Below are 12,152 nucleotides of genomic sequence, written 5' to 3'. Positions count from 1 at the left end.
CAACCATTTTTCATCCTAAATATTAAGAATAAGCAAACGTATCTATGCCTTCATTTCACAAAAATATACACACTTCACTTTCATTTGACACCAAATTTGATATACTCATATAAACTTGGTGCTCTTTGGTACCTTTACATGAAAATGACCTTATCCTTTAACCGTACAGCCACTGCTGAATAAGAGCTAGACCCACCCATACTGTGCAACTGACTCAAGTTTAAATATTACCAGAGGGTCGTTTCTAACATTAATCGCATGAATAGACACACAGGCAAGTGTTGTAATGTACTGGGAAGGGGGACGGAAATTACTCTGAATGATGATATAGTTCAAGAAGGTATGCTGACAAAATAAGGCACTAGCGAAACCAGCATTCTTATAATGAAAGTAGGGTTTCTCAGAATCTGTTGGTCTGTGGCACTGAGCCCTATAAAGCTCGTAACCACCGTGCCCTCCCGTCTCTAACGCCAGATGTGAGCAGTGCCTCTTTCGCGCTACAGCAGCCTTACTTTCGGATTGGTCAGTAAACCAAGCGCTTGGTTCTTCAAAGCACTGAGAGAGTTACTGCCGAGAAACCTAGCGACTCTCACCATCAAAGACCGCGAACAGCCTATTTTAAGGGGCGTGGATAAGGTAAAATCATATCTTTAGTATATCGCTAATTATTGGCGTTTGTGGCTTAATTAGTCTACTGTATAGGGCAATATAGCCTGTTCATTGCGGCACTACCAATGCATTTCGAGTTTTTGAATAATGTATAGGCTAAGCCTTGGTGGATCTAATTGGTTTTTAAAAGTATTGTTTGAAATGCACTATTATATTTTCTCAGTGCGCTTATTTATCTTTGCAAATAATCCCTAAATGTTGTGCTGTTTGCAATTGTACAATAGGCTTTCCTGTGTTTGGTGTCTGAGGGAAGTAGCCTAGATTGTATGTATCCTAAGTAGCCTGCATTTGTATGTATCCTATTAACGCCTTAAAAACAGTTATCCTATTGAACATCTTTACAGTAGCTTACCTAATGGGAAGTGCATGGTGCTGTGGTGTGGACCGTAGGTTAGCCAGTGGACAAGAGTTCTGCATGGAGACCAATGCGATTAACAGGTGCAAGATTTTGGAAAGGATTTAGCATATTGTTGAGTGAGTAATATCAATAACAGTAATGTCTTTTCTAGCTTAAAAAATAAATAAACATAGGCTACTATCCTCGTTGGGGACATTATTCTAACGTATTTTTTATTCTATCATTGTCCGATATTGGAATATGCATTAGATTCTGCTCAACTGGTGGTGGAATAAGTATTGTTTGGGAGTTTAGCACAAGTGTACTACGTAGGTTAAGAAGTCAAACAAAGAAGAAAAGAAAATCTGCCGATGCATATTGGAGCTTCTCAGTGGGCCAAACCATGTCCTCAGTCTCTCTTAGTGGACCAAGCAATGCCCTCCGGTGACAAAAGTTGGGTACCACAGAGCTGCCAGTCTTCATCTCCTGTGGCATTAGTCTATGAATGAATAGCTTGGCTGGCATTGAGCTATGAATTGATTCAGACTTTGTCTCCTACACACACAATCCCCAAATGACTATTTAGAAAGGAAAGTAGAGACTGCTGAAATTAACCAGACATGGAGTGGATCTCAATACTCGTTGGCAACTTACAGTAGTGCTTTTGTAACAGACTTCAGAACGCACCGTAAACTCACTCCACAGCTTGCTTGAAATGTCACCGATGGAGCTATCCTATTTGGATAACCCGAACGTTGTCAAGGAGGGTGGTAACTTGTGTTAGCAAGCAGAGGTCCTAGGTTCAAGCGTCGGTGTGCGCCGAATCAGGAGGAAGCAGTGCTCTCTAAGTAAGTAATGTGCGGTCATTTATTTACAGTGGTGCTGTGACCTAGATCTACAGTTCCACTCAGTTCAACGCTGGGGTCACTGTTAAGGAAGTTTGAGGGATGAATGTAGCACATGGGGATGTGTGAAACTTAATCGTCAGCCTGAAGTGTCCTCACCCGCTCCAGCGAATAGCTAGCTTTTCGTGAGACCCAGACTGGTAAGAAGCTTCAGGAGAGCGGTCACTTGTTCTAGCAAGGCAGAGGGCCTGGGTTGGAGCTTCGGTGTTGTTCTGTGAGTCAGGAGGAAGTGGGACTTCCTAAGCAAGCAGCGTGACATCCTTTAAACTTTCAGTAAGATATTAGCTCAAGGTATGATTGTGCTGTGATGTTTGTATTCTGCTGATTTATTGTTCAGTCTTCATTGGTCTGGTGCTGGTAGAGAAAGTTATGGAATGCACTTACAGACTCCTCTTTATGACCATAATGTCAGCCACATCCTGCAGAAAGGACAGGGAATGTTGTTATTGATCTAAAATATTCATACTAGAAATCATCCTAATACAATATCAATCAGTAGCTAATGTCCTCGTAAACCAATTATGATTTGGTACTGTACTTTTGCCCAATGGGATCACACAACAAAGGACTAATGTGAGTGTACATTATGATTATAATGAGGATGTGGTGGTTATAATGACCAACTTGCTGCCTGGTACACCTGTTGCTCTCTCTGCTTCTCCTCCACGGCTCTGTAATTGCCCCTGATGGGATATATAAATCTGTATTTAATTGAACTGAATAGAACCAGAGAAGGACATAAGCCTGTGGAGCAGGCATGTTCCAATATCCACACCTGCATAACACTTCAAATTAGAATGCATTACCAGTACATTGCTTTTTTCAAGTGGTATGCTGGTGTGGTATTGGAAGAACTGTTTTTGGTTCCGGGTAGAACCCTTTTGGGTTCCATGTAGAACCATTTCCACAGATGGCTCTACATGGAACCCAAAATGGTTCTACCTGGAACCAAAAAGGGTTATCCTATGGGGACAGCCGAAGAACCCTTTTGAAAATATTTTTTCTCAGTGTATAGTCTTGCTTGTGACAATACAGAATGACCACATGTTGATGCGTTGCTTGAGTTCTCATGGTTTGTGTCTGAAATGGGACCCAATAGGACTCCGGTCAAAAGTATTGCACTATAGATGGAATAAGGTACTATATAGGAAATATGGTACATTATATAGGGAATAAGGTCCTATTTCAGACACGTACATAATTCCATGTCAGACGTGATTAGACTGAATTAGCCCAGATAGGACAGATTTGTTATTCTAGGCTTGTCTTTATTGGAAAGAGATGCTCATTACATGCTAAAGGTCCACTGGGAATTCCAGGACTTGCTGTGAGATGGACCTGCCTGTCAACAACATCATCAGCCTCAGCCTGAGCACCTCTAGGGGTTGGCTGTTCCTCGACTACAGAGATCTGCTGTGTGAAATAGGGGACACAATTTAAACAAATATTTGTTGTGTACAGCACAACGTAGTTAAGTGTTTTTGCAACCAAATGTGTGTTCTAAATGGTTTCACATTTCCTGCCTACTGAACACGCCCGTGGCTACACTTCAGTTTCAGTGGGGATGGTTTATGGCTTTGTGTTGATCCAAATCTCCATCTGCACATGGGCATATTTAGACAGGTTATATGAGGACAGACGTTAGTGCAGAGTAACTGATGGACGTGTTCATTTTGGAATAATATCACAGTGTAGGAAGGACCTGAGGCTAATGATGCGTTTTAATATTTCATCACTTCATTCTTGAAAAGTAATGTTGATTTGAGACAAACTCCTTGTTCTTCAGCAGCACGTGTTACTACTCCAGGCATGAGTACAGTACATCTTGGCCACAGGGGGAACTTTTATCAAATGTTGGTCATGTGACATACACTATCTTGCTTGTCCTGTTTCCATGGTTTCCGTGCTGTCCTCCCTCTGTGTTGACTATCTTGTATTTCTGATATAAAGCCACAGTAGTTCCAATTTAGTTTGCCAAGGTAACATGCTTAGGGCTGTTGGCAGACTCACTAATCACCTGGTAGCAAGGCCTGGCCAATCAATACATGTAGTTCAGGCCAGCTAGTAGAGTGCAGACCTCACGGATCTCTGCCTGTGTGATAAAGCAGAGGATCATTTCGCATAGAACAGCAAAAGCTCTTGGGAAATCACACCAGCTAGTGTGTGTAATTTATCATTCCTGAACAGAGCAATGCCCTGTATTTTAATGCTCACACACTGAATGTTTGAGTGTTGTTACTAGTGTAATAAACTGTTACTACACAGGCATAATATACGTTTTCATTAGGTTTGTCATTCATGTGTTAATGGTTTACAAAAGAGCCTATGGCTTCCCTGAGAAGCTGTGAAGTGTTGACTGGGTCTAAGTTATGATGAGATCTTCTCTCTGTCCTGCAGGCCTTTTTGTGGAGGGCTAGTCTGAGATAAAGTTGGGCAAACTGTTCCCTGTACTCTCCTCTGTCCTCCTGAGGTCACTCACAGCAGCACAGAAGAATCACTCCAATTGGAGGTCTGGAGTTATTAAGTAAAGCTTGCAAATAGTTGCATCTGTAACAGGATACTGGTATGCTATTTGTGACCGACCGCCTTGATTCGTTCTTACAACATTTTAAATTGTGTTTTTTACATTGGATAAAATCAGAGACATAGCTATAAAATGGTATATCATACACTACAGTTGAGGAAGAATGGGGAAAGTATTTTTGAGAAAATGTCCCTTGAATGCTGTGGTACCTAGTGTAGAGCTCTTCTTTGTCTACACCAATTCAGCATTGTTCACATCCCCTTAAACCAGCCCCACCCATCTCTTTAAGGAGTCACATGTGAGGTCATGTGCTAAACAGTGAGTAGGTTTGTAGGCCTCCTTGCTCGCACATGCTTTTTCAGTTCTGCCCACAAGTTTTCTATAGGATTGAGGTCAGAGCTTTGTGATGGTAAAAGTAGAAGCCTAAAATAAGGTAAACAGAAAGTGTCCAAATATTAGATAACACTTACCCAGACTCTTGCTAAGTGGGTGTGTCTCTACAGCGAAATGGTTACCTGCATACTAGCATTATCAAAAATAGATGGTGTCAATTCTAGAGAGAGAACAAAATAATATGCTGTTTATACGAGAACAATATCAATATCAATTCATTTAAACTCAGTTTTTCACAATCCTGACATTTAATCCTAGTAAAAATGCTCTGTCTTAGGTCAGTTAGGATCACCAATTTATTTTAAGAATATGAAATGTCAGAACAATAGTAGAGTGAATTATTTATTTAAGCTTTTATTTCTTTCATCACATTCCAGTGGGTGAGAAGTCTACATACACTCAATTAGTATTTGGTAGCATTGCCTTTAAATTGCTTAACTTGGGTCAAACTTTTCGGGTAGCCTTCCACAAGCTTCCCACAATAAGTTGGGGGAATTTTGGCCCATTCCTCTTGACAGAGCTGGTGTAACTGAGTCAGGTTTGTAGGCCTCCTTGCTCGCACATGCTTTTTCAGTTCTGCCCACAAGTTTTCTATAGGATTGAGGTCAGAGCTTTGTGATGGCCACTCCAATACCTTGACTTTGTTGTCCTTAAGCCATTTTGCCAACTTTGAAAGTATGCTTGGGGTGTAACGGCGTTCTTTGCTTGTTGAAAGAGAGTCGGACCGAAATGCAGCGTGGTGGTTACTCATGTCTTTAATGAAGAAAAGTGACGATACATGAAATAACTATAATAAATACAAAACAACAAACGGAACGTGAAACCTAATTACAGCCTATCTGGTGAAACTACACAGAGACAGGAACAATCACCCACGAAAGACAAAGCGAACTCAGGCTACCTAAATACGGTTCCCAATCAGAGGCAACGAGAAGCACCTGACTCTGATCAAGAACCGCCTCAGGCAGCCAAGCCTAACTAGACACACCCCTAAACCTAGCAATCCCAAATCCTATAAAACCCCAATACGAAACACAACACGTAAACCCATGTCACACCCTGGCCTGACCAAAATATATAACGAAAACACAAAACACTAAGACCAAGGCGTGACATGGGGTCATTGTTCATTTGGAAGACCCATTTGTGACCAAGCTTTAACTTTCTGACGGATGTCTTGAGATGCTGCTTCAATATATCCATATAATTTTCCTACCTCATGATGCCATCTATTTTGTGAAGTGCACCAGTCTCTCCTGCAGCAAAGCACCCCCACAAGCCCCCCCCCCCCCCCTTTATTCTCCAAACATAAAGATGGTCATTATGGCCAAACATTTCAATTTTTGTTTCATCAGACCAGAGGACATTTCTCCAAAAAGTATGATTTTTGTCCCCATGTGCCCATGTGCAAACCGTAGTCTGACTTTTTTATGGTGGTTTTGGAGCAGTGGCTTCTTCCTTGCTGAGCGGCCTTTCAGGTTATGTCGATATAGGACTCGTTATACTGTGGATATAGATACTTTTGTACCTGTTTCCTCCAGCATCTTCACAAGGTCCTTTGCTGTTGTTCTGGGATTGATTTGCACTTTTCGCACCAAAGTACGTTCATCTCTAGGAGACAGAACACGTCTCCTTCCTGAGCGGTATGATGGCTGTGTGGTCCCATGGTGTTTATACTTATACTATTGTTTGTACAGATGAACGTGGTACCTTCAGGAGTTTATAAATTGCTCCCAAGGATGAACCAGACTTGTGGAGGTCTACAATTCTTTTTCTGAGATCTTGGATGATTTCTTTCGATTTCCCCATGATGTCACGCAAACAGGCACTGAGTTTGAAGGTAGGCCTTGAAATACATCCACAGGTACACCTTCTAAAGCCATGACATACTTTTCTGGAATTTTCCAAGCTGTTTAAAGGCACAGTCAACTTAGTGTATGTAAACTTCTGACCCACTGGAATTGTGATACAGTGAAATAATCTGTCTGCAAACAATTGTTGGAAACATTACTTGTGTCATGCACAAAGTAGATGTCCTAACCGACTTGCCAAAACTATAGTTTGTTAACAATACATTTGTGGAGTGGTTGAAAATGACTCCAACCTAAGTGTATGTAAACTTCCGACTTCAACTGTAAGCTGTATGCATACAATAAGGGGTAAAGTGGCAGAGCAGCAGGATAAAAAATAAATAGTAGCAGCAACATATGTTGTGTGTTAGGAGAGAGTAATGTGAATAGAGGCACTGCAGATAGTGCTGATTACTGAACTCACCATCAGTGATGAACTGGTCTGTCCGAACCACGCATGAACAAGGGAATCTATTCGGAGAGCCTGTTTCTGTCCTGCCCTTGACTTTGGTGTAGGTCATGTGATGTCCATAGTCTCTTCATCGCAAAGCTCCCTGATCTTCTCAAAAATAGAAGTTTGTCTAGCTGTGTCCAGTCCAAGTGGTGCTTGTACAGGCAGACCATCTATGGGAGGAAGAATGTCAGCGTTGCTCAGCAGTTGAAACCTGGTCCCAACTGAGTCCGAATGCTCCTTGGCGACCACACCAGGCTCCAGTGCATCTTTATTTGACCTTTATTTAACTAGGCAAATCAGTTAAGAACAAATTCTTATTTTCAATGACGGCCTAGGAACAGTGGGTTAACTGCCTGTTCAGGGGCAGAACAACAGATCTGTACCTTGTCAGCAACCTTTCGGTTACTAGTCCAATGCTCTAACCACTAGGCTACCCTGCAGCCCCATATATGCATCTAAGCTGTAAAACAGGAAATAACTAAACAAATTGAAAAGACATTACAACCTTGCATGACATCAATTCACCTCCCAAGTTTAGATAAGAAGAATAACCTCATGCAATGAAAATGATATTCACCTGAAGTGCTGGTACTGCTTGTTCTGTGGCAGAGGAGTCAGGTGTTGTTGCCAGCCATAGCTTTCCACCAGCACAGTACCATCCTCCAGTCCAACCAGCTGTGGGATGTTGACCCCTGTCACAGTGCTGTCCTTCACTACACCAGCAATCTCAGGCAAAAGTGTTCACTCTGGTCTTTCTAGAAATGTATCATATCTGAAACTATAGCTAGAGTCTTAACTGTATCATAACCGGCCATGATTGGGAGTCCCATAGGGAGGTGCACAATTGGCCCAGCGTCGTCCGGGTTAGGGTTTGGCTGGGGTAGGACTTCATTGTAAATAAGAATTTGTTCTTAACTAAAATAATAAAATAAAAAGGAACACTTCACGGCAGACCCCTTTCATTAAATAAGACGTCGTTTGAGTTTTGGTCCGTTGTGTCAAGTCACTCTGGTTCACACTGACCGTGTGCAAATGGCATAAGAATTGTCCTCCTGAAAGTAGTCCATCACAACTCTTTCCCACTGACCTTTGTCGATAGCGCCTGATAAATTCAAGGGATCAATGTTATTGGGAGCAGTAGCAACACATTTGCAGTTCTCCATGGCTAACGTTATATCTTTAGAAAAAACTGCAGTAGAAAGGATTGCACATAGCGAGCAGCTCATTTTCTAGACAGAAGATGCTACACAGCAGACCAATCTGTAACTCATCTCTCAGGATGTCCAGCCCATTCATTATCTCAACCAATCACGGCTAGCGGGAAGGTTCCTGTCTTTTTTTTTGTGGCTAAACCAACTAGGCTTGTAATTTAACTTTAAGTGTTTTCATATTTACACATGACATACAACTTTGTTATTAAGGCACATGGTTAAATAAAACATGAAAGCTCAAATGTCCCAGAAGGCATTTCTGCCCAAAAAACCGCATACATCACAGATATAAAAAATCAACTTTCGAATGCCTCTCCTGTGAAGTTGTGACTTGCGATATACGCCTAGTTTGCTATCTCAGATTGTCCCAGTCTGCTGCTAAAGCCTTGTTCTTAGTCCGTGCATTATTATATTACTCTATCAAAGGACTCTCATATTGTATCATTTTGATTTCAGGAGCACAATGACAAAACATAAATCCTCGTGACATTTTGTTGTTTCTTCTTCCAGACACTACGGTGTCCCCATACCGGGACGGTTGTTGCTCACGTGCGCTAATGTGACTGTAATGATGTTGTAAGTAACAGCAAACTTTCCTGGACATAGACATGTCTTTATATGGGCAGAAAGCTTACATTCTTGTTAATCTAACTGCACCGTTCAATTTACAGTAGCTATTACAGTGAAAAAATACCATGTTATTGTTTGAGGGGAGTGCACAACAACAAAACACTTTTACCACGGCAACTGGTTTGATACATTCACCTCTGAAGGTAAATAATGTACTTACATTCAGTAATGTTGCTCTGATTTGTCACCCTGAGGATCCCGGAAATAAAATGTAGCATAGTTTGATAAAATCTATTTTTATCATTCAAATGTAGGAACAGGGTTCTACAGTTTAAACCGATGCCTTCTCTGGGTTCGCACCCACACTGCCCGGCCATCTAGATGTGTGAAAGTTCATGTATAAGCTAATGATCCATCATGTATGACATTCCTGGGAGTGTATAAGCTTCAATTTTGTATTACCATATCATTTTTGTATGTTTCTGTAGTTATGTACTTGAAAATGTATCAATTGACCAGTTCGGCACATTTGGGCAGACTTAATACAAAATACTGTGCAGTATTGCAATGCTTCACTGGGTCAATCTGAAACTTTGCACATGCACTGCTACCATCTAATGGACAAAATCTAAATTGCTCCTAAACCCCTATATTACATTATGGCCTTTCTCTTGCATTTCAAAGATGATGGAACAATTTTCTTTATAGAAAATGCATGTATTTTTTTTGTATAATCTTTTACCAGATCTAATGTGTTACATTCTCCTATATTAATTTCACATTTCCACAAACCTCAATGTGTTTCCTTTCAAATGGTATCAAGAATATGCATATCCTTCCTTTCTGTCCTGAGCTACAGGCAGTTAGTCATTTTGGGTGAAAATTTGAAAAAAATGTCAGATTGTCCCAGTCTGCTGCTAAAGCCTTGTTCTTAGTCCGTGTGCATTATTATATTACTCTATCAAAGGGCTCTCATTGTATCATTTTCATTTCAGGAACTCAATGACAAAACAAAAATCCTTTCCTCGTGACATTTTGTTGTTTCTTCTTCTTCCAGAGCTGAGTGAGTGGAATGGCCGGGACTGTCGTTGTTTTGAGTCAAACTCACTGTGCTGGGCCCCACAGCCTGGTACTGTGTGGGTGCTAACAGAGAGGAACAAAGCATGTGGACCACGTCTGCTATGACAGTCAACATGTCTGAGGCTGAGCCAGACCACATTAACTGCACCATCAGCCATGAGATCCACCAGTACCTGTTCTCTGTGGCCTACATCCTGGTTCTTTTGATTGGCGTTCCCACCAACGCCTACTCCCTCTACCATGCCTGGCTTCAGCTGAGAGACAAGAACGAGCTGGGGATCTACCTGCTCAACCTGACCGTGTCAGACCTCCTCTACCTGGCCTCTCTGCCTCTCTGGCTGCAGTACATCTTCCAGGGAGATGACTGGAGACAAACTGAGTGGCTTTGCCAGCTGTGTGGCTTCCTGCTCTATGAAAACATTTATGTTAGTATCGGATTCTTATGTTGTATCTCTATAGACCGTTACCTGGCCGTAGTGTACCCATTCCGCTTCACAGCTTTTCGAAGTATGCGGGCAGCCACGTTGGCCAGCGCCTTCATCTGGCTGAAAGAGATTGCTGTGGGTGTTGTCTTTTTCAGACACAAGGAGCTAAGCAGGGACAGCACCAACCAATCAGTGTGCTTTGAGCACTACCCCATGCAGCCGTGGGAGTACCCAATCAACTACTACCGTTTCGCCGTTGGCTTCCTGTTCCCACTAGGCATCCTGTCCGTGTCGTATCTCCGCGTCCTGCGGGCGGTCGGAAAAAGCGTAGGCACGCAAAGCACCCAGAAAACGCGCATCAAGAACCTGGTGACCAGCACCATTGTCATTTTCCTGGTGTGTTTCTCTCCATACCACGTGTTCCTGCTGGTGCGTACCATCTTAGAAAGAGACTGCCCCTTCATAATCAACATCTTCAACTACTACCACGTCTCCCTGCTGCTCACCAGCTTCAACTGCGTGGCCGACCCAGCGCTGTACTGTTTCGTCAGTGAGAGGGCCCAGCAGGGGATCCAACAAGCCCAGGAGGCCTGTAGGCAGGCCCTCTGCTGCTGCTGCCACAGGGGACAGCACAGCCCTGTCACAGCCACAGGTACAGACTCCGAGGTGGCCACCTCCAACGAGAACAGAAAAGTCTCAGTCACACTGCTGACGTCTAGTAGTAATATTAATAATACATGGGTTTTATGAAGCTCTTTTGAAGGACCTAAAGACACTTGAATAGTAGACTAGGAGCTAGGGTTGGATTTGGATGAGAGAGAGAAGGTCGGGGAAAAAATACATACAGTGACAGGACATTGGACATGAGACATTGGACAATGATATGATTATGGCCAGTCCCATGAGCAGTAACATGTGAAGTTCATAGGAGCCCATCAAATTCGCTGTCAAATGAAAGCTAAGAGTCTATATTTTAAAGAAATTAACTTATATATACATTTTTCAACCATTTCCAATGCAAAACATGTGGAATAAGCAAAGGCTTTGATTTCTGTTCAACCAGATAGAAAAGGGGTCTTATAAAACATCTACCAGAAAAAGTCTTAGGTATTAGAAATACATCAAAACCCAGTAATGTTGAAGTAAAGACCCTTCCAAGTAATATCTACAGTGCCTTGCGAAAGTATTCGGCCCCCTTGAACTTTGCGACCTTTTGCCACATTTCAGGCTTCAAACATAAAGATATAAAACTGTATTTTTTTGAAGAATCAACAACAAGTGGGACACAATCGTGAAGTGGAACGACAGTTATTGGATATTTCAAACTTTTTTAACAAATCAAAAACTGAAAAATTGGGCGTGCAAAATTATTCAGCCCCCTTAAGTTAATACTTTGTAGCGCCACCTTTTGCTGCGATTACAGCTGTAAGTCGCTTGGGGTATGTCTCTATCAGTTTTGCACATCGAGAGACTGACATTTTTTCCCATTCCTCCTTGCAAAACAGCTCGAGCTCAGTGAGGTTGGATGGAGAGCATTTGTGAACAGCAGTTTTCAGTTCTTTCCACAGATTCTCGATTGGATTCAGGTCTGGACTTTGACTTGGCCATTCTAACACCTGGATATGTTTATTTTTGAACCATTCCATTGTAGATTTTGCTTTATGTTTTGGATCATTGTCTTGTTGGAAGACAAATCTCCGACCCAGTCTCGGGTCTTTTGCAGACTCCATCAGG

The 12,152-nt window shown here is 42.1% G+C and overlaps 1 protein-coding gene across 1 annotated transcript; it reads left to right on the top strand.

Annotated features, from left to right (window-relative positions):
• Positions 1-281: 281 nt before the first annotated feature.
• Positions 282-11,589, top strand: LOC109893895 (ovarian cancer G-protein coupled receptor 1-like). Its single transcript, XM_020487101.2, has 2 exons — positions 282-636; positions 9,971-11,589. The coding sequence occupies exon 2, from the start codon at positions 10,077-10,079 to the stop codon at positions 11,166-11,168; it is 1,092 nt and encodes a 363-aa protein (XP_020342690.1). The 5' UTR covers positions 282-636; positions 9,971-10,076; the 3' UTR covers positions 11,169-11,589.
• The last annotated feature ends 563 nt before the right edge of the window (positions 11,590-12,152 follow it).

Source organism: Oncorhynchus kisutch, linkage group LG7, assembly GCF_002021735.2.
Source record: "Oncorhynchus kisutch isolate 150728-3 linkage group LG7, Okis_V2, whole genome shotgun sequence".
NCBI classification, from domain to species: domain Eukaryota; kingdom Metazoa; phylum Chordata; class Actinopteri; order Salmoniformes; family Salmonidae; genus Oncorhynchus; species Oncorhynchus kisutch.
The sequence above is the reverse complement of the archived record's forward strand: the minus strand, read 5'-3'. Positions and strand labels throughout refer to the sequence as shown.